Raw genomic sequence first — 20406 nt, 5'->3', positions numbered from 1 at the left:
ACTGGCTATGGTAAGACTAGAAATGTGGGCAAGTCTTTCCTATCCAATTAGGTCAGACACACATACACACACCCCAAAAAAGGCCACAGATTCACGTTTCAGATACTGCACGTTTGTACCTTGCTCACACCTTCCAGAGGCAGGTAATGGCGCCTTGGGTGGCAGGCAGGGTACACAGTATAAGGCCCCAGACTGCATGGGGTACTCACAAGACACCCTGAAGTCTATCACCCTAACATCTACCTCAATGCGCTGCACTCCTGCTAAGGGTATGGGATGTGCCCAGGAACTACTCTTCTGCAGAGCAGCTGCAACCCAGAAGAGCAATCAAGTGCAGCCATACAGAGAAGGGGAGCACAGGCCAGACATACCAACAGTCAGCCAGAGACTGGGGGCAGGTGAAGCATACTGCCCAAAGCAGAGGTGACTCAGGGTATACCCAGGAGCAAGGCAAACTCTGCAGAAAAGCCTTTGTGTCAGGCCTTTTGCAGAGTCCCAAAGGCTTTTAACCTCACCAAAACCCTGGAGATCAGAGGTTGAAATAGTCTGCAGCCAGCCGCCCATAGATGTCTGTGGTCCAGAGTACATGGGTGCGGCCTGAAGCTAACAGCAGCTGGTGCAACTCAGCTTCCACACGAGCAAACTTCTCCTCATTGATGGAGGCTTCCAGAAGGACAGAGGCAGGCGGTGGCCAAGGCAGGCCTTCATAGCAATCCACAGGGAAGGGGTGCACCACAGTGCGTAGCTCAGCCTGTACCACAGAGTCCCGAAGCAGCTCTTTAAGTCCTGCCATAGACAGAGGGTTGCCATAGAGACCAAGGTAGCGGAGACTGGCACAGCGAGTCAGGGTGGGCAGTGTGGCCAACAGCTGGGCGTCAGCAAGCTGGCACTCGGTCAGCTCGAGATGCAGCAGTGTGGGTGCTACTGCCTGCAACAGATCCTGGAAAGGTATCAACTGGTTGCCTGACAGGTCATTGCCACTCAAGTCCAGCTTTTTGAGGTGGGCAGCATGGGAGCTCTGAGCCAGGAAGCGTAGGTCCTCAGGCAACAGTGCACAGAAGGCCAGCTCAAGGCTTTCCAGGGGGCTCTGTAGGGTGCTGCAGGGACAGAGGGGTTACAGAAGGGTCATGGGCAGGTAGGCCAAGGGGAATGGCCTCACAGAGAGAGAGACAGCAATGGGACAGTCCACTCACCTTAGCAGTTGATCCAGCCTGCCTGAGAGGAGAGAAGAGCCCATGCTGAGCTCCCGAAGACAGATAAAACGGCCCATCTGGGCAAGAAAGTAGCGAAAGTTGTCCTCACCGTCCACGGAAGGCTGCCTGGAGTCCCCGTGCACGTAATGCAGCCTCAGGCTGCCTAAGTGCTGAAAGCGGGCCACGTGTGGGATGATGACAGACAGGCCTCGCAAGCCCAGGTTATTGAAGCGCAGGTCTATTCGGCGCAGGCAGCCTGCATCTAAAAGCTGCAGCAAGGCCACAGTGTTGCGCATGGGTAGATCTTCAGCCCGGAGGTCCCGGCAGCAGAGCCGCAGGGGGCTGTCCACACTGCTTTGGAGTGCCTCTCGAAGGAATGTGTAGGACGCCCGGTTTACCCGAAGGTCTACACGGACTTCCACCGGGACTGGCGACAGCCCTCGCTCGGCAGTCCCACCCTGCTGCTGGGCGATACATGTCCTGGCTATAGCTGCCGTGCAGTCCCACATGCTCATAGTTCCGGGGTCCTGCTCCACCCCATCATCTAGCAGACCAGTCATATCCAGTACCCGCAGCGCATGCTTCCTGGAGCAGGGATAGGCAGAGGCAGGGAATGAGGGAGAAGGGCCTCTATCCCTCCCAGCAGCCTTGTACAGAAGCAGCAACTATGACTATTCCCATCCTGAGCTCTTTCTAACCTCAGAACTACAGTCTAGGGCCATTCAGGGAACCCTCGTTGTACCCCTGGCCTGTGCCCTGCCCCCCCCCCCAGATAAATGCATACCTGCAGAGAGGTTGTGTGCCAGCCTCTGTTTCTGGAGTGTGAATCCGGGCAGTGAGCCCCAGGATCACAGCCTGCATGCTTTCTGTGCTGAGCCGCTCCTGCAGCAGCGCTCGGCTGCAATGGGCACACTCCTGCAGCAGCTGCTGGAAACTAAGCAGTGGGAAGGGCCACGTGTACACCAGCTCACGCAGGACAACTGTCTTCTTGTCCATGAAGGCCACCTTGAACAGCAGCGGGAAGAGTTCTCGGGGCAGCAGGGGAAGGGCCTGGCAGGCAGCCGGCTGACACTCAAGCACCTGACGTGTGCTGAGAAACACAAGTGTGTGCATGGTGCTGGCCTGGGCACACAGTCACCTGCAGGAGAGGGATCTTAATTAGTGAAGACAAACCCGGGGCCAGTATCAGGCCACACCCTCTCCAAATCATCAGTGGTACAGAAGCCCACTAAGGTATCTGACTTGGAGTTGGCAGTTATAGGAGGAGAGCTGCACAAAGGAATGCTTCTTTTCTTTCTTTGGCTTGAGACGGAGTCTCACGGTTATAGCCCAGGCTTGTCTTGAACTTGTGGCAATCCTCCTGTCTCTTCTAGGATTACAAGCAGGTGCCATCACACCTGGTTTGGAGATGTGCAGAGTGGACAAGGGACAAGCCCATACGCAGAAGCAGGAGAAACAAAGCTTAAAGAAGACCGTAATTAGTGTAGCACTGTCAATCACCTGCTTGCTTGTGTGTGGCCTTCGGATAGACAGCTGCTGCTCTGCAGGGCCTAACAATGCTATTTTAGGCCTCCCAAATCACAAATATGACTCAGAAGTCCAAGCTTGGTGGTGGTGGTTCACGCCTTTAATCCCAGCACTCCAGAGGCAAGAGGCAGGCAGACTGCTGTGAGTTCGAGACCAGCCTAGTCTATTTATCCAGACATAGTAACATGCTAGACCCCCCCCCACCCCTGAGAGAGAGAGAGAGAGAGAGAGAGAAACAGAGAAACAAGGGGCCAAGCAATGTCTTTTTTCATAGTGCTTGCTGAACAATTGTGAGGACCTGACTTCTGATCCCGGAACCTACGTAAAAGCAGGATACGGATATGAATGACACACGTCTATAATGCCAGGACTGGGGTCAGCAGAAAACGGGAGGTTCCCTGGAGCTTGCAGTCTGGCTCACTCAATACTTGAGTTCTAGCAAGTTTGGGTGTTTGATTGTTTGTAAGATAGGAGGTGGAGCCAGGCGGTGGTGGCACACACTTTTAATCCCTGCCCTTGGGAGGCAGAGGCAGGCGATGGCTGTGAGTTCGAGGCCAGCCTGGTCTACAAAACGATTCTAGGACAGTCAAGGCTACACAGAGAAACCCTGTCTCAAAAAACAAAAAAAAAAAAAAAAAGAAAAGAAAGAAAGAAAAAAGGATAGGGGGTGGAGAGGTGGCTCACTGATCTTGCAAAAGATGCCTATCTGTTGTCTGGAATCACCTGAAACTCCAGGGACCTAATGCAGATACCCTCTTCTGACCTGAGGGCTTTTGCACACACATAGTGCATACACATATACTCAGACATACACAATTAAGGGAACGTAAATATTTTCTTAGAGTAAAATAAATTCCAGGCCTCTCTTTCCATCAGTACAAGAACAGTTAGAAAGCCCCCACAGAGTAAGTAGTCACACCCTGGCCCTCCATAGAGTCGTACCCTTGGATTTAAAGAAGCGTAAGCACAGATTATTAAGTGCCTGCTTCTGTTTTATTGTTTTTTTGTTTTTTGTTTTTTAAAGAAGGACCCTGAGCACGGATGATGTGCAGCCTTTGAGATCAAGGCCAGACGTGTCAACTCCAGAGATAATGGTTTCCTAGGGCATAACTAGGTACAGAAATCCCCTCTTCACCAAGAAACCATTGTACCAAGTCTTAAATTCATGGGATTCAGAAACATCCGGGTCAGAAACTGCCAAAGTATTCCAGCTGAGAAGCCGCATGCAAACAAAACACCTCAAAAAATCCCTGCGGCTGAATGATCCCTGCTACACAGGGTCGGTAGACTTCCGGTGAGCCAAACACCTTACCCTCAGAACCACACTACAGCTCTCACCCTATATATAACAGGTTAGAAAACTAAGGCCTAGGCCTTACCCAAAGTCGCAGCATGGGGAAAAGAGGTGAGGAGAAGAAAGGCTGCAGAACCCCGGGGTTTGCTAACTTCTCACACCTTGAACAAGTGCTTAAGGTGCAAGTCCCTGGGAAACCCTGGGTGCCTACCCACGATGGGCTCTACCTTGAGGTAATATCGCGAGGACTGCCTCGCTGACAGGACCAGCCAATCGAGCGCCTGTCATAAGCAACCAGCCTGGCCTCCCAGCAAGGACTGCTTCTGGGTGATGCTACCACACGCAGTAGACGCCCAGAACCTCGACTAAGCCGGGCGAGCCTGTTCTTATAGGCCGAGACGGTCCTCATCCGCCCCTAGGTCGCCCTGCGCTTGCGGGGCTCACCCCCGGCCCATTTCCGCGTAGCGGCGCCTCCCGAGGATCCGCCGCAGCCCGCGACGATCCCGCCGTCCAAGTGCCCTGGCCCCCGAGGGCGGCGGACTCTTGACAGCGCTCCGATCCCGGCCCAGCTGTCCAAGCTCAGCCGCCCTCCTCACCAAGATCTCCCAGCCCCTCCACCAGCCTCCCCGAGCGCAGCGCAGCTCTTTGGCGCGCTGAGATGACGTCACGCGCGTACGGCCCGCCCCTTCAGGGCCCAGCGAATTGGCCGCCTGGCCCGGCGCCGCCCGCCTCCAGCTCCCATTGGCTAAAGAGCCGAACTTTACAGTGGTGGCGGGTGATTCTCCAGGCCCCGGCTCAGATTGCTATGGAACGGCTCGCGATCGTCCGCGCGCGGCTGCAGGAGTGGGAACGCGCCTTCGCACGGCTGCACGGGCGACGGCCAGCGCAGGTGAGGTGGGGTTGGGGACCGGACACGGCGGCTAGCGGGGACCTAGGTGCAGCCTGTGGCTGACGAGCTTCTCTCCTAGGAGGATGTGGAGGCGGCACCTGAGGAGACGCGCGGTGAGCAACTGGGCTGGCGGGCCTGGGACGGGGTTGGGGGCGGACGTTAGTGGGTGTGCGCTGACCCCCGATTCCTGCCTTCCCAGCGCTCTACCGCGAGTACCGTAGCCTAAAGCAGGCAGTGCGTCAGGCTGGCGACGGACGACACATCCTAGAGCAGTCACTTGCCAAGGCCGCTGAGGAGGTATACCGACCCTTAATCCAAAGTTTGCAGTCAGCGTTCTGTATGGTCAAATGGCAGAAGCCTCGATGGAGCACAAAAAGTTGGGTGGCCAGGCTGTCCCATGGGGGTTAGGGAAACTTTGAAGGCACAAACTGGTCTGGGCCGCTACTGTGTACTGCAGGCACAGGAGCCAAGCTGCTGGGGTTCCCACCTGAATCGGGCAGCAACTCAGAATACACAGTCTAAGCCAAGGCAGAGCCCACTGAGTTCTGTACGAGACTACGGGGAGAGGCTGAAGGCCAATCTGAAAAGCACTCTACAGGTAAGGAGTGTGGGCGGACTCAGAACTACCTTGGGCTCTAGGGTGCTTTGCCAGGGTCCTTCTCTGTCCACCTGTTCCTTAGAGAGTGTGCGCGCGCACACACAGACACAGACAATTGTAATAACTGCATCAGGCACCTAAGAGTGCTCAGGCCTCTCTGCTGTCAGCTTCCCGTCTGTCCCAAACTTCTGCAGTAACCCTGGGTCCCGACCCTACTTGTTTCATCTTGTCAACCTAGGCTGGGCCAACCCTGAGCCGAAAACTCCGGCCTCAGAAGAGATCCTTGTCCACAGCGCCCACCCCAAAGCCACCGGACTCAAGGACTGCACCCACCTGTCCAGGGGAAGCTAAAGACGTGCTTCCCCAGCTTCCTGAGCTGCAGCCGAGGTTAGGCCAACTCCAGCAGCTTCCGGCATCCCTGAGCCTGAGGTTGAGTTCCCTAGACCCTGGCTGGCTAGAGAGCTGTCAGAACACAGTTTCAGATCTTCTAGAGGTTCCGAGCACCTGTGGGCTTGACCTGGATGCCAACGAGTCACGGCCCTGGATGTCAGGCAAGGTGAATGTCGCTGATCCTGGCATCCATTCAGAAGGATCATCACAGAGCCCAGAGGCCCTGACCCCACAGCCAGCCCAAGCTTTCTCACGCTGCCCCAAATCTAGCAACAATAAAGACAGGAAGCGAAAAAGACATGAGAAGTTGGAGGACTTCCCACAAGCCCGAGACAACAGCCAAGCAGGACCCCTGTCTGAGGGAGCTGGGGCTACAGCACATGAGAAAGGCCCTCCAGGAGCACCTGCACAAGTGAACATACCTCAGCCCTGCAGCTCCTCAGAGAAGGGCACAGCCCACTTCCACATCTCCCCTAGACCAGCTTCCTTGGACCGAGGGAACTACGTTCGACTCAACCTGAAACACAAACGCTTTGTACGAGCTGGGGCCAACCAAGGCAGGCTTCTCCGTAAGCAGGTGAGATAGGTTGAGCGGAACAGGCTAGCCTTTCCTCTCCTCCCGTCCACTCCTGAATGGTTCTTGTGGACCTTCCCCAGGTATGGAAGCAAAAATGGAAGAAGAAAAGAGAGACGTTTGGGGGAAGTGGCCCTGGAGCCACAGTCAAGGACACTTGTTTCCGGTGTGGGCAGTCTGGTCACTGGGCAGCCCAGTGCTGCAAATCAGGTAAGTCTCTACCATGTCTGTTGGGTCATTTAACCATCGTGGGGTCTAGGAATTACTTATGCCAACCAAAGGCTCTACCAACTCCTAACCCTGGTCCAGGATCCGCCCTGATCATCCAGGAGGAAGGTGGCAGGTGTTGTGGTTATTTTATCAGTATGGCTTAATAATGTTTATTATTAGGCCTATAATTATTACTACGGCAGTATTTTTTAACCCACTAGCAATCAGTCAAGACACAGATCCTTTTATATTTTAAAATAGCTTTGGTTCACCTGGGTCAGGGTAGATGCTTCCCACAGTGGGGGCAGGTATGGGATGCCCCAATCCCATGTCATCTGCTTCTAATAACTTCTATCAAGCTACCTCCCATCCATAATCCCAAATACTTGCTAATGTCTTCATCTGGGTCAAGCACTTCACTTCCACCTAACCCATGGCCCAGCCTTCTCTCCTCTCCTCCACTTCTCTCTTCCTCCCAAGATTCTCTCAAGCCTGGGAACCTTAGCCACGCCTATCTCATTTGCCCTGCCCAGGTGTGATGGTCTTTTATTGGTCAAACAGGTTAGGCTCTAGGCAAGGTATGGGTGGGTCAACAGAGACAGCAAGCAGTAATTAGCATCAAAATACACCATACCAACCTTCAACAGGCAGGGATGACAAACAGCCCATTTGGACTTTGGAAGGAGTACCACAGAGGACAGGAACCACTTCCTGTCACCTCTCTGGTAAGTGAAAGGGGAATGGGTGATGTGACCAAGTGGCCATTAATGCTAGGGTGGGCTCCATCTATTCTGGTACTCCCACGTCGCCCTCTCCTGTCTATCTAAGCAGGTGAGGAAACAGAACCTGCTAGGCCAAAGCTACAAGAGCATCATCGGCCCACCCCGATGTTGCCCCTCTACCCACCAGGGCCCTTGGGACAGGTGGCAGGTGAGTGTAATGGACCATAGTCTTTCCAACACATGTCTTAGTTACTGTTCTGTTGCTGTGAAGAGACACCGTGACCATGGCAACTCTTTTGTTTGGTTGTTGGGTTTTTTGTTTGGTCTAAGTTTCGGCTTTTCTTTTCTTTCTTTTTTTTTTTTTTTTTTCCGAGACAGGGTTTCTCTGTGTAGCCTTGGCCATTCTGGACTCACTTTGTAGACCAGGCTGGCCTTGAACTCACAGCGATCCACCTGCCTCTGCCTCCCAAGTGCTGGGATTAAAGGCATGCGCCACCACGCCCGGCTGGTTGTTGGTTTTTGAGACAGAGTTATCCTGTGTATCCTAGAAGTTACCTGTAGACGAGGCTGGCTTCAGATTTATAGAGATCCACCTGCCTTTGCCTCCCAAATGCTGGGATTAAAAGCATGCACCATCATGCAGGCATTGGCCTGTGCTTTTGAAACCTCAAAGTCCACGCCCAGTGACACACTTCATCTAACAAGGTCACACCTCCTAATCTTTCCCAAACAGTTCAACTGGGGACTAGGCATGCAAGTATGTGAGCCTTTGGTGGCGATTTTCATTCAAAGCACCACAACTTGTGTCCACAGAAACCCCTGCTGAGGTATTCCAGGCCCTAGAGCAGCTAGGGCACCAAGCCTTCCGCCCTGGGCAAGAGCATGCGGTCATGCGGATTCTCTCTGGTAGGTGTGGCTACCTAGGAACTACAAACAGGCTGTGTCTGACCAATGAGCCTCATCGCTGCCTCTTGTCCTCTCTAGGCATCTCCACTCTGTTAGTGTTGCCAACAGGTGCTGGCAAGTCTCTGTGCTACCAGCTTCCTGCACTGCTATATGCCCAGCGAAGCCCTTGCCTCACACTGGTGGTCTCTCCTCTCCTGTCACTCATGGATGACCAGGTATATGGACAGGCTCTCAGTACCTGGAAAGCCTGAAAATTGACACTTAGGTGCTTTTTGTTCTTGAACACAGCAGTGGCCAGCTGACCTCTTCCTAATGCCCAAAGTTCTTCATATAGTTCCTTAGCTCCACGGCTCATAGGACCAGGCACATAGGAGGCTGGCTGGCTCTGAACTTTTTCTCCCTGGACCCAGTGTCTGATGCATTTGCTTCCAGAGGGTTCAGTATCTGAGAAAATTCAGAGGGAGAGATGGTGTTGTGCTGGGCTGTGACAGCATTGCATCCACAGGTGTCTGACCTGCCTTCATGTCTGAAGGTGGCCTGCCTCCACTCAGGTATGACCAAGAAACAACGAGAATCTGTCCTGAAGAAGGTAAGAAGGGCCCATGGATTGCGGGTAGTGGGCATCCATCTAGGCAGCGTTCATAACCCTCTCCGCTTCAGGTACAGGCAGCCCAGGTGCATGTGCTCATCATGTCCCCAGAGGCCTTGGTCGGGTATGGGGCTGGGGGCCCTGCCAGCCTCCCCCAGGCCACTCTTCTGCCTCCAATTGCCTTCGCCTGCATTGATGAGGTCCACTGCCTCTCTCAGTGGTCACACAACTTCCGGCCCTGCTACCTGCGTGTTTGCAAAGTGAGCTTTTGTCGGGTAAGGGTAGAGGTGGACGGGGACCCAGGTGGGCTAAGTGACTAACCACTATCCCTGGCTCAGGTCCTTCGGGAACATATGGGCGTACGCTGCTTTTTGGGTCTCACAGCCACGGCCACACGAAGCACTGCTCGTGATGTGGCCCACCACCTGGGCATAGCTGAGGAATTTGAGCTCAGTGGGTCAGCCACCATCCCTGCCAATCTGCACCTCTCCGTGTCCATGGACAGAGACTCAGACCAGGTAGGTATGTGTGTACACACCAGGGACCCTGTCAGAAGCCCAGTCTGCCATGCTGATCATTCCTTATTGCCAGGCTCTTGTGACATTGCTGCAAGGTGACCGTTTTCGTGCCCTGGATTCTATTATCATTTACTGCACTCGAAGGAAGGATACAGAACGGGTGGCTGCACTCCTGCGGACCTGCCTGTCTACTGTGAGAGAGTCAAGGCCTGGAGGTAGGCATGTGCAGGGTTTGGCACCCAGGCCCTTTACTGTGCATACCCACTGTGGTCCCATTAACCATTTGTATGCATTCTCTACAGGTTGTGGCCCCGAGGCTGTAGCTGAAGCTTACCATGCTGGCATGTGCAGCCAGGAACGGAGACGAGTGCAGCAGGCTTTCATGCAGGGGCACTTGCGAGTGGTTGTGGCCACAGTAGCCTTTGGCATGGGGCTGGACCGGCCAGATGTTCGGGCTGTGCTACACCTGGGACTGCCTCCAAGCTTCGAGAGCTATGTGCAGGCTATCGGTCGTGCAGGACGAGATGGGAAGCCTGCCCATTGCCACCTGTTCCTGCACCCCCAGGTTGGCACCCCTATCTCCCCAGACCTTGCTAGACCCAGGGGTTATATTATTCCTATGTCCCTTCATGCCTACTCTAGGCCCAAGGGCTATAGCTGCATGCATATTGACTGTCTGTGCAGGGTGAAGACCTCTGTGAACTGCGCAGGCATGCCCATGCTGATGGCATAGACTTCTTGGCTGTGAAGAAGCTCGTGCAACGTGTGTTCCCACCCTGCATGTGCGCCCAGAGGCCCAGATCCGAATCCTCACTTGAGGAGACCAAAGAGCACAGTGGCCAACAAACATACTCTATCCTGGGACGGGCCTGCCTGGGCCATAAGCGGGCACTCCCGGTGCAGTCTACAGTACAGACTCTGGACATGACAGAGGAGGGTAAGGGCCAGACAGGATGTGGAGTACAGGGAGGGGCTGTCTCCACTGCCCCTAAGTCTTCCTCTGCCTCTAGCCATTGAGACTCTGCTGTGCTACCTGGAACTACACCCTCGGCACTGGTTGGAGCTGCTACCATGTACCTATGCCCACTGCCGTCTGCGTTGCCCTGGGGGCAGTGCCCGGCTGCAAGCTCTGGCCCACAGGTAAGCATATCTCACCTCGGGCTGAGGATAAAGCAAAGAGCCAGGGCTGCTGGCCACATGCTCCTCTGTTCCTTGGACATAGGTGTCCCCCTTTGGCTGTGTGCTTGGCCAAGTGGCCACCTAAAGACACAAGTCAGGGCAGCAGCTCCTTAGAGTTTGACGTGGTGGAGCTGGCAGACTCAATGGGCTGGGAGCTGGCATCTGTACGGCTGGCTTTCCACCAGCTGAAGTGGGACCAAGAGCCAAAGAAAGGTATGCTCATCCCTATCCCATCCTGGGTTGTGCTGGCCACCTGTTCACCTCTGATGGACACACTTGCTCACAGGTGCGCCAAAGGGCACAGGGGTGCTTGTGGAGTTCAGTGAGTTGGCCTTTCATCTGCACAGTCCTGGGGACCTGACAGACGAGGAGAAGGACCAGATCTGTGACTTTCTGTATAGCCGTGTGCAGGCTCGGGAACACAAAGCCCTGGCCGGTCTACACCAAATATCCAAAGTCTTTCGCAGGTGGGAAGGAGGCAGGCAGGGCCTAGGCTGCTCACACCAACCCCATGGGCAACTCTTGACAGGTTTGTCTGTGTCATCCCCAGTGTGGCCTTTCCCAGTTGTGGCCCCTGTCTAGAGCAGTCCGATGAGGAACACAGCAGTCGGCTGAAGACCCTGGTCAGCCACTACTTTGAGGAGGAGGAGGAAGAGGAGGAAACTGTGAAGGAGAAGCAGGGCCCAGAGCCTGGGCAGACCCAGGTAAGCGCAACACCTCTGAGGACAATCCTAAAAGCAAGGACACTAACCCCCATGGTTCAAACCCTGGCTGGCTCAAGGTTCCATGGGCTGCTTGGGCTGTGATTTTATGTGATGAGATGCCATGGAGGCCCAGGTGAGCTCATGTGTCCTCCTGCAGCTCCAGGACTGGGAAGACCAAATTCGCCGCGATACCCGCCAGCTCCTGTCCCTGAGGCCAGAGGAGAGGTTTTCAGGGAGGGCTGTGGCCCGCATCTTCCATGGCATTGGTGAGGGCCACGGGGCCTGCCTGATATCAGCAGGGGCTGGGCACTAGAGCCAGCTGAGGCCTCAGGCCTATGTTTCTGTTTCACCATAGCAAGTCCCTGCTACCCAGCCCAGGTGTATGGGCAGGACCGGCGCTTCTGGAGAAAGTACCTGCACCTGAACTTCCATGCCCTGATGCGCCTAGTTACAGAAGAGCTCCTGCTGAGAGGCTGATGACCACCCTCCATGGGAGAGCGAGCACTACATGACTGAGGCATGAGGCAAGCCAGACTGGCCACTGACTACACAGATGGTGTCAGGGTCATCTGTTCACCACGGCAAGGATAAAGCCATCACTGACTGTTAGACAAAAGCTTCCCGTTGCAGAAAGGGGGCAAGATCCAAGATATAAAATAAAAAGCATTCAATAATTTTATATACTTTCTGGTAACACAGCCCTTAGTTTGAGGACAACTGCATCTCCTGTGTCCCAGACACCCAGGCCATACAGTAGCTTTATAGACAGCCCTAACATCCAGCTCAGGTCAGGTTATTAGGTGCCAGGCTGAGATCCAGGACAGGTAGGGTTGAGAGTACAAGGAAGGCGGCAAAGCAGAGATGTGGCCCCAGGCCGTCAGCCAGCACTCCAGCCAAGGTACCTGGTAGCAGCTTGCCCAACAGTTCCAGGGTGGCCAGGAAGCTGTAATGCGTGGCCTGGGGATGTGAACACAGATCAGAGCCTAGTGACTCCCCAGCCCTGCAGTCCTGGGCATCCCCACCCTGCCCTTTTTTTTTTTGTTTGGTTTTGGTTTTGGTTTTTTGAGACAGAGTTTCTCTGTGTAGCCTTGGCTGTCCTGGACTCGCTTTATAGACCAGGCTGGCCTCGAACTCACAGAGATCCACCTGCTTCTTCCTCCCAAGTGCTGGGATTAAAGGTGTGTGCCACCGTGCCTGGCTCCCACCCTGCCCTCTTACCTGCAGGGCTCTGGGTGCCAACTGGCTGCAGTGCATCATCACAGTGAATGTGGCAGTGGTGACCACACCCCCCAGGAATTGTTGTAGACATATACTCAGCAAAGCTGCCCCTGGAAGAACACAGGTCAGTGGGGCCCTGGGCTCCTGCCCCTCCTTTTACCCTCAAGGCTAACCTCTCACCTCTCATGACTGTGCCAGGATCCAGCCTAGCCCCTGGGGTGTTGAGGTGGAAGAGCAGAGCAGTCTGGCAGGCCAAACCCCCAAGGCGAAGCTGCAGCACTGATCTCAACAGGGACAGTGGCGGCCTGTGGTGGGAGTTGGGAGGGCAAGGCATGGTCAGATCACCCGGGAGATGGGTGGAGGTGAGGGTCAGATTAGGGTTGGGGAGTGCTTACCAGTGCCTGGCCAGTAGAGCCCCACTCAAGGAGGAGCCAGCAATGGAGCAGGTCACAGCACCCAAGCCACTCCATAGCCCCATGTCTGAGGCAGAAACACCATGGTCCAGCAGAAGAAGTGGAAACAGGCTGCCAGCACCCTGCTCACCTACAGGAGACCATAAGCAAGGATGGCCCTGCCCCCTTTTCTCTCTTTCTTCCAGGGACCTCAGTATTCCAACCAGGCGTTGCCCCTGTCCCCTTCATTTTCACAAGCCCCAGATGTTAGAAGAGAAAGGGTTGGGCATTGGCCGGAGCTGAGGTAACAGGTGAGGCAAGACTGAGCTGCAGAGCTCTTGTCTGACACCTAGAATAGGGCAGTCCTTAAGTGGGTTTCAGGGCCCTAGGACCAAGGTTGATGCTGCCTAACTCAAGGTCTCACTCACCCAGCTTGTAGGTGAGCACAAAGCCTGCCGTCCAGAGGGTTCCAGGCACAACCAGCAAATCTTGTAGGCCATAAGAGGTGTTGGGGGTATGCTCAGAGACCTGAGGCCCTGGCAGCCTTCTCAAAGCTGGTGCAGCCCAGGCTAAGGCAGCAGCCAACCAGTAGGTGGCAGCTAGGAGCAGAAAGAGCAATGGCCAAGAGAGGGTGGGGAAGAGGACCAACAGCCCACCCCCAGCCAGTGCGGATCCCAGCTTGTAAGCCACCACCTGTACAGTGTTTCCAGGTCCCAACTCCTTTGGCTCCAGGAGCTGCACTGCGAGTGTGTCCAGAGCCACATCCTGCACTGCTGCACCCAGATTCAGCAGCAGCAGCAGCCCCATCACGGTGGTGGGCAGCCCTGTCTGGCTAGCTTGCGAGGGAGGCAACACAGCCAGCAGTCCGCACACGAGGCCCAGGGACACTGTGCTGAGTGTTAACCACACCCGCGGGGAGCCCCGCCTGTCCACCAACGGTGCCCATGCCAGCTTCAATAGCCATGGAGCATACAATCCCTTAGTCAGACCCACGCGCGTTAGGGAAAGGCCACGGGCCCGCAATAAAATGGGCAGCAAGCTGGACTGCAGTCCATAGGGCAGACCCTGCACAAGATAGAGGCCGGCCAGCGGCAGCAGCTTCCCATGCATGGCCGGTGCGCGGTGGGATCCGATGGCTCAGGATGGAAGCTCAGGGTCTGGTCCGCCTACATAGGGACAGGGACAAGCAAGCTGGAATCTCGACGGCGTATACTAGGGACCCGATATCCCGGAAGTACCGAAGTTGGGAGGAAAACGCAAAGCAATAGACCCGTCCTATAGCGTGGTGGGCCTACGGCCTCGCGCAACCCATGACTACCAGCATGCTTTGCGCGGGGGTCGGGGGGGGGGAGAGAGAAAGGTGGAGCTCCCTTGGCTGAGGGTGGAGCCAACTCCCTGTTCTGCAGTCTAGTCCTTAGTTGACCTTTAAACCCCACGGCCGGATGTCAAACAGGCTACTGATACCAACGCAAACCCAGAACGCCTGTCTGGCGCCCCTGGTTCCAAGCCTGGACACCGCAGCCGGCTGTTCATAGGCCCAGCGAGAGTGGCTGGGAAGGAAGCTGCTGTAACAGGCTGATCATAAAAGTACCTTCTGCTCAATGGTTACCAGATTCATTCCAGGCGCTTTTTTTTTTTTTTTTTTTTTTGAGACAGGGTTTCTCTGTGTAGCCTTGACTGTCCTGGACTCGCTTTGTAGACCAGGCTGGCCTCAAACTCACAGATATCCGCCTGCCTCTGCCTCCCAAGTGCTGGGATTAAAGGCAGGACAGGGTATATAGCCCTGTTGTCCTGGAACTCACTCAGTAGACCAAGCCAACCACAAACTCAGAGTCCCTGCCTTTGCTGCCCAAAGAGTCAGTACTTTGCTCCACAATGGTTCTAGCACTGCTCCACATACCTTGCTGTGACTGTGCCTCCAGACCCACCACCAAGTCAGTGACCACAGAAGCAATTCTGTGGGAAAGGGCAGGACCCAGTTAGCTACTGCCCAGGATAACCCCCTCCCTTGCAGTGTTTAGCGAGGACAGTCCACCCTATTTGATCCTGGCTCTGCAGGGAAGGCCCATGTCCAGGCTCTCCCTGTTCCCAGAGCTGTGCCTCCCAAAGCCATGGTAAGGCTGTTAAGTGAGACCTTGGTGTAAGGCCTGACTCCACAGTAGATAGCTGGCTGCCGCTGCTGTGCCCAGGTCTGAGGACCCTGGTCATTGCCTTGCTTCCGCGGGGCTACCCTGTCACTTCCAAATAGTCTCAGGACCCAAGTTTTCCTACCTATAAAATGGGTTCTACTTTTGGGCGTGGCTGTGAGCACCTATAATTTCAGCTATTTGGGCTGAGGCAAGAGGATCATGAGTTTAAGATTGACCTGGATACTTGAGCAAGACCATGTCTTAAAATTGAAAAAGGGCGGTGGGCAGGACATAGTTCAAGGGTCCTGAATTCAACCTCTAGGCCCACAAATAACTTGGAGAAGGAGGACTGCTAGTGGCTATGTCAGAGGACACAGGTGAGTCACAGCAGAACCTGTACAGGGCAGCTCAAACCTTCCTGCGCCTCCCACTCCAGGATGCTTTCTTCCATTAGCACACAGAGCTCCAGCGGTGGTTTGCAAAAGGACTTCCTCTGCTCTGCACTGAGGTAGGTGCCACTTACTGTCACTCCTAACTTGGTTGTAACCCTGCTTAACAGCCCCATCCTGCAGTTAGCACAGGAAGTGCCTGAACAAAGGGACACATGGGTGGGGGGGAGAGTACCATTTCTCATGCAGCCTCTAAGATCTCATTCCCCTGGAATTCCCTACAGCTTCATCCCCTCCCAAGTGGCTCTAAAAGACAGATGTGTTTGACATTTGCCTTCACACTCTTTACTAGTATGTTAGTTGATTTTATTTAATGGGTCATCACATGCCCCACGCTTATGACCATGATGAGGACCTAGCCCACAGATGCACCTGTCTCAAGCCAAATGGGAGAGTGACAGCCTGGGGGAGGGGCTTCCATGGGAACCATCTTTAACAACTCTTGATGAGGTTTCTAGTGTTCCTAAGTGGAGTCTGTGTGTCTATTACAAAGCTAGTCAGGTAAGCCAAAAGCTGGGGTCACCCAGGCAGCCACTTCAACTCCGGCTGACACCCAGCTTTATTAGGAGCCTGCAAGGACAGGCACCCAGACCCTAGACAAAAGCAGCAAATACTGAGGGCTCCCAAGGGCCCTCAGGTTGTTCAGTAGGAGACCATCCCATGCGGCCCCAGAGGTGGCTTCAGGAGTACTCATTGGTGAACTTAGCATGGAAATGCCTCAGTTTCTCCAGCAGCTGCCGCAGCTTTTTCATGGGGGGCAGGATGGTCATCCTGAAAAGGACAAAGGGTAAGCACCGGGCACAGCCCCATCTGTGGTCGGGTCAACACATACCAAGTCTCACCGGAAGTGATAGGTGCCCTCCTGCTGTCCAAAGCCACTCCCAGGCACAACGCAGATGCCAGTCTCCTCCAGGAGGCACAAGCAGAAGAACATGTCAGGGGCCAGGCCCAGTTCCTGTGGGTCAGAGGGTGGTCAGGTCACAGCACCCAGGCCCACACTCTGCTCGGCCCCCACCTGGCCCTGCATTCCTCACCTGAGCACGCTGCACTGCTCTCGGGGGCAGCTGCACACGAGGGAAGGAGTACATGGCGCCCTGCACTGGGTTGCAGCGGATGCCGGGAGCCTCATTGAAGACCTGCTCTGTGAGTTTCGCTTTGGCCGCCAGCTCAGCCAGCACCTCCTGCCTCTCCTGCAGCCAGAGGAGGGAATTATGAAAGGAGGGTTTCAGTGTGGCCCCAGAGTCCCTCCCAAAGCTGGATCACTAGACATCTTAGGCCTGCTCACTGCTTGAAACTGCTTGAAGGATGGGTCAGAGGGTGTTGGCGGGCTGACCACCATATCCAGCAGGGCCTGGCCTGGCACTGGTGGGCACAGCCGTACACTCATCAGTTTCCCCATCTGTTTCTGCACCTCAGCGTCCATGTTTACCACCTCCACATAGCCACCACGGAAGCCGCACCTGCCCGGGAAAGCGTGAGTTGAGGCATGTCTGGGAGGAGGGTGTTGAGCCATGGCAGCGACCCTCCCACCTTCACCACCACCTGTGCCCACACCCTCATGAGTACGCACTCGCCCATGTAGCCCTTAGAGACTGAGTGGAAAGACGCAAGCTCCTGCTGCGTTGCATATGGTGGCCCCATCTCCATGAGCACCTTCTTGAATGAATGGAACTGAGAGCCCTCGGCATATACATTGTCCTGGTATACCTGTAGGGGTGGGAGTGTTATTCAGGATGCCAGCGGAGCTGCTGCCGCCCACTGTTACGTGTGCCCGTCTGTACCTCATCAGCCATCAGGAAGAGTCCCTCTTCGAAAGCAAAGCGGATCACAGCCTCGATGCATTCACGTGTCTGCACTTGCCCTGGAGTGTGGAGATGCAGCACAGACGGGTCAGTCACCGGCAACTAAGAACCAAGCTCAACTGTGCTCCGCCCAGCTAGGGCAGATCCCAGAGGAAGAGGTGGGGCTGATAGGAGGAGCACTATGAGGCGGAGCTAGCAGGGAAGGGTGAGACTAGATGGGGCGGAGCAGATAAGAGGTTTACCAGTGGGGTTGCCAGGGTTGATGATGCACAGTACGCGTGGGCAGCACCGGTCACGTGCCTGGCACAGAGCGCGCCGCAGCTCCGCAGGGTCTAGAGCCCAGGCGTGCTCTTCATCCAGGTAGTAGTCTACTTGCACGGCGTCCAGCTCAGCCAGCGCGGCTGAGTACAGCGGGTACTGAGGAATCGGAATAAGCACGCCCGTCCGTGCTTGGCCCTCACCGGCCACCAGCAGCTTGAGTATTGTCTGTGGGACAGGGAGAGGGCTCACAGCGTTAGTGCAGCCAGGGTGGCATGCCCCACCCCGCCCCCACCCCACCGTGGACACTGATGCGCCAGACTCAGCCCCATTTAGCCTCACTCATAGGGTTACTCTGGCCTGGCCTGGCCCACCCTACCACGATGGCGTCACTGGCCCCGGTGGACAGAAAAATGTTGTTCGGGTCTGCAGGGATCCCTCCATCTCTCCTCTCAATGTACTGTGCCACATCCTCCCGGATCAGCTGGATGCCAGAGCTAATGCTATAGGCACCTGAAGAGGGACAAGCTAGTGAGGAGGGCAAGTCCCATAACCTTCCCAAGGGACCCATTGGTCTCTGCCCCTCCCTAAGGCTTGGGACTCCACCTGGAGCTGGCACTCACCTAGGCTGTGGCCCCCGCATGCCTGCAAAATCCGTTCTGCCCTTCTCTTGGCGTCCTCTGGGAAGTCAGGACTGCTCAGAAGATTGGGGTAGGCACAGAGAGCCAGGACCTGGGAGGACCAAGTACTGAGTCCAGGGCAGTTGGTTGTGTGTGTGTGTGTGTGTGTATGTGTTGGGGGGCGCGGGGTGACCACAGGCAGCGCAACAGCCTAACCTGGCGGAAAAAGGTGATAGGTCTCTGCCCCATGGCTTGTGCATCCCCAATATTGGCACGGATGACCTCAGTAAAGGGCTTCTTCACACCCTGGGAAAGAAGGGGAACAGGCAGTAAAATTGAGCACAATCGTCCTACTGCCTTTGTCCCACATTCCACTGGGGACTAACTCAACAAACCAAGTTTAGTAGAAGGGCAGCAAGTGGCCCGAGACAATACCTGCCGTAACTCCTGCTCCAGCTCCAAGGCACGCTGCACTATGGGTCCTCGAACGGCATACTCCACCCTCCGAACACATGGGTTCATAGTATCCAGAGTTAGCACCTTCCCCTTCAGCCCATTCCTTGGAGCCTGGCTTTGATCATTCACTCTCGAGGCCATAACTGCTCAGGCCAGGCAGGAGATACTGACTCAGGAAGCAGAAGGGTCCAGATGGAAGCTCAGGGCTGAGAATGGGCGAGCCTGTGTGAGGTAAGACACCACCCTCTCCACTGCAGCCTCCTGGCCCTACTGAAAGGGGCAGAAAGGGCTGAAGGAACTGGAGCACCCTGGGCCCCGCCCCACCAGTCTGGGCACAGATCTGCCCCAGGGAGCCAAAGGGAGTTGGTAAGGCAGCAGGCGGGGCTTGGGGCGAGGCCCAGTGCCGCCTAGTGTCCCCATGAGGGAGCAGGAGACCCACTTGGGGAGTAGGGACAGACGGACACTCAACATTTGACACACTGGAACCTGGGAGAAGGGAGCAGTCAGCATCTGTGCCTATGAAGAACAGAGCCAGAAGCTGCTGCCTGCGTGAGCGGGCACACACACACCATCTTTACTTAAGCAAGTGGACTTGTCTCTTAGGTAACTAAGCCAGGCCTTAGGAATCTGGGGATCACCCGGGGAAGGGAAAATGTGTTCAGTCTCTGGGTTCCATGGGGACTGCCAGAGTGCTATGGTTGGACCTTGGTCCCTGATGAGCATTGCAAGGGTTTAGGGGGAGGGGAGGAGACTGGAGACAGGACAGCTAGTTCTGAACACACCTCACCCTGGACTGCCCTCATGCCCTTTCAATACACATCAGCCTGAGGGTGCCCTTAGGGCCACAACCCTGGCCAAGGGTAACTAAGTCCCCTTCCTTCTTGCTCCTGATTGGTAGAGAGCAGGAAGTGAGCTCTGATAGGCCATAGAGCCCCACTCCCACTGGCCTTGCTGGAAGCTTATAGGCCATGATCAGCACTGGTCCTCTAAGCCCCTAGACTCATCTATGGCTGAGGCTGAGCAGCCTGACTTCTAAGCTGAGCAGCAGGCCATTAGGAAGGCCTGAGGTGAGCCTTGACCTCTCTGTACCTGGAGCCTGGAAGAAACACCACGTAAGGTCCTGGAGTGGGAACTCACTCACCTGTGATCTCTTGGCGCTGGAGCCACAGTGGCCCCCAGCTCACTGGCCTCTCTGGGCCCCAAGACAGAGCCCAGATGGATACAGGCTTGGCCCTGGCAGAGCCTGCCACTGCCTGCCTCTTACCAGCAGGGCCCAAGTAGCAGCAGTGGTGGCAGGTGGACTTCCGGCAGCAGCACAGCCCTACTCTAAATTTAACCAGCAGCCACCACCAGCCCTCCCCCAAGCCCTTCCAAGGACACTAACCCTCCAACCACAGGTGCTAAAGGAGGGACAAGCCCTGGGGATGGACACCAGGCTGACCAGATCAGTGCCCATGTGACCTGGTAGAGATGGCCATGCACAGCCAAATGCAATGGACATGATCTAGAGGTGCCGTCTTCCTTCCAGCTTGAGGCCCCTAAAGGGCCCCTCTTGCTCTGATGCATTGTGCCTAGCCAGCACAGCCCGAGTGGCCAACTGCTTGTCACCTATACCAGCACAGGCGGAAGCTGGCAGACACGCCCCAGGATCAGGGCTGCATGCCAGGAACTGAGACCATGGGCCCTAGGAAGTGCCTAATGCCAGCCTTCTGCTTGTTTCACTCTGCTGGCTCTGGCCCAGTCCTGTGGAAAGCACTGTATCCCTTCTAGCCAGGGTCCCTGTCCCTCT

General features: G+C 55.5%; 4 protein-coding genes across 6 annotated transcripts; 1 reads left to right on the top strand and 3 right to left on the bottom strand.

Moving 5' to 3' along the window:
* Nucleotides 1-18: 18 nt before the first annotated feature.
* On the bottom strand, nt 19-4653 carry Lrrc14 (leucine rich repeat containing 14). 3 transcript variants are annotated; one of them, XM_051159837.1, is made up of 4 exons: nt 4611-4653; nt 1978-2331; nt 1194-1778; nt 19-1097 (listed from the first exon to the last, which is right to left on the bottom strand). In XM_051159837.1, the coding sequence occupies exons 2-4, from the start codon at nt 2304-2306 to the stop codon at nt 530-532; spliced, it is 1482 nt and encodes a 493-aa protein (XP_051015794.1). In that variant the 5' UTR covers nt 2307-2331; nt 4611-4653; the 3' UTR covers nt 19-529. The 3 variants fall into 3 exon arrangements, with proteins under 3 accessions (XP_051015794.1, XP_051015792.1, XP_051015793.1); XM_051159835.1 differs by lacking the exon at nt 4611-4653 and adding an exon at nt 4242-4372; XM_051159836.1 differs by lacking the exon at nt 4611-4653 and adding an exon at nt 4100-4235.
* A 19-nt stretch (nt 4654-4672) lies between these two features.
* Nucleotides 4673-11789, top strand: Recql4 (RecQ like helicase 4). Its single transcript, XM_051159348.1, has 23 exons — nt 4673-4903; nt 4983-5016; nt 5103-5200; nt 5361-5501; nt 5740-6468; nt 6549-6675; nt 6775-6808; nt 7327-7400; nt 7507-7605; nt 8211-8303; nt 8382-8518; nt 8809-8892; nt 8964-9152; nt 9231-9410; nt 9484-9625; nt 9713-9975; nt 10095-10347; nt 10421-10550; nt 10633-10802; nt 10876-11056; nt 11140-11293; nt 11451-11559; nt 11649-11789. The coding sequence occupies exons 1-23, from the start codon at nt 4673-4675 to the stop codon at nt 11768-11770; spliced, it is 3774 nt and encodes a 1257-aa protein (XP_051015305.1). The 3' UTR covers nt 11771-11789.
* Nucleotides 11790-12053: 264 nt separating this feature from the next.
* Nucleotides 12054-14348, bottom strand: Mfsd3 (major facilitator superfamily domain containing 3). Its single transcript, XM_051159834.1, has 5 exons — nt 13332-14348; nt 12907-13054; nt 12692-12816; nt 12512-12621; nt 12054-12250 (listed from the first exon to the last, which is right to left on the bottom strand). The coding sequence occupies exons 1-5, from the start codon at nt 14011-14013 to the stop codon at nt 12077-12079; spliced, it is 1239 nt and encodes a 412-aa protein (XP_051015791.1). The 5' UTR covers nt 14014-14348; the 3' UTR covers nt 12054-12076.
* Nucleotides 14349-15933: 1585 nt separating this feature from the next.
* Nucleotides 15934-19110, bottom strand: Gpt (glutamic--pyruvic transaminase). Its single transcript, XM_051159833.1, has 11 exons — nt 18597-19110; nt 18378-18467; nt 18165-18273; nt 17921-18054; nt 17526-17769; nt 17263-17342; nt 17052-17188; nt 16767-16941; nt 16516-16671; nt 16324-16436; nt 15934-16252 (listed from the first exon to the last, which is right to left on the bottom strand). The coding sequence occupies exons 1-11, from the start codon at nt 18756-18758 to the stop codon at nt 16162-16164; spliced, it is 1491 nt and encodes a 496-aa protein (XP_051015790.1). The 5' UTR covers nt 18759-19110; the 3' UTR covers nt 15934-16161.
* Nucleotides 19111-20406: the final 1296 nt, after the last annotated feature.

Source organism: Acomys russatus, chromosome 17 (assembly GCF_903995435.1).
Source record: "Acomys russatus chromosome 17, mAcoRus1.1, whole genome shotgun sequence".
NCBI lineage: Eukaryota > Metazoa > Chordata > Mammalia > Rodentia > Muridae > Acomys > Acomys russatus.
This window is presented reverse-complemented; position numbering and strand designations above follow the sequence as displayed.

Coding starts and splice junctions, on each gene's coding strand:
- Recql4 (XM_051159348.1), top strand. CDS start 4,673: ATGACGTCACGCGCGTACGGCCCGCCCCTTCAGGGCCCAGCGAATTGG. Junction 9,626..9,712: donor GAGAGAGTCAAGGCCTGGAG/GTAGGCATGTGC, acceptor CATTCTCTACAG/GTTGTGGCCCCGAGGCTGTA. Junction 10,803..10,875: donor GGACCAAGAGCCAAAGAAAG/GTATGCTCATCC, acceptor ACTTGCTCACAG/GTGCGCCAAAGGGCACAGGG.
- Lrrc14 (XM_051159837.1), bottom strand. CDS start 2,306: ATGCACACACTTGTGTTTCTCAGCACACGTCAGGTGCTTGAGTGTCAG. Junction 1,779..1,977: donor GGCACACAACCTCTCTGCAG/GTATGCATTTAT, acceptor TCCCTGCTCCAG/GAAGCATGCGCTGCGGGTAC. Junction 1,098..1,193: donor AGGCTGGATCAACTGCTAAG/GTGAGTGGACTG, acceptor CTGTCCCTGCAG/CACCCTACAGAGCCCCCTGG.
- Gpt (XM_051159833.1), bottom strand. CDS start 18,758: ATGGCCTCGAGAGTGAATGATCAAAGCCAGGCTCCAAGGAATGGGCTG. Junction 18,468..18,596: donor TGGAGCAGGAGTTACGGCAG/GTATTGTCTCGG, acceptor CTTCTTTCCCAG/GGTGTGAAGAAGCCCTTTAC. Junction 18,055..18,164: donor ATGCGGGGGCCACAGCCTAG/GTGAGTGCCAGC, acceptor GTCCCTCTTCAG/GTGCCTATAGCATTAGCTCT.
- Mfsd3 (XM_051159834.1), bottom strand. CDS start 14,013: ATGCATGGGAAGCTGCTGCCGCTGGCCGGCCTCTATCTTGTGCAGGGT. Junction 12,817..12,906: donor GCTCTACTGGCCAGGCACTG/GTAAGCACTCCC, acceptor CTCCCACCACAG/GCCGCCACTGTCCCTGTTGA. Junction 12,622..12,691: donor TCCTGGCACAGTCATGAGAG/GTGAGAGGTTAG, acceptor GTGTTCTTCCAG/GGGCAGCTTTGCTGAGTATA.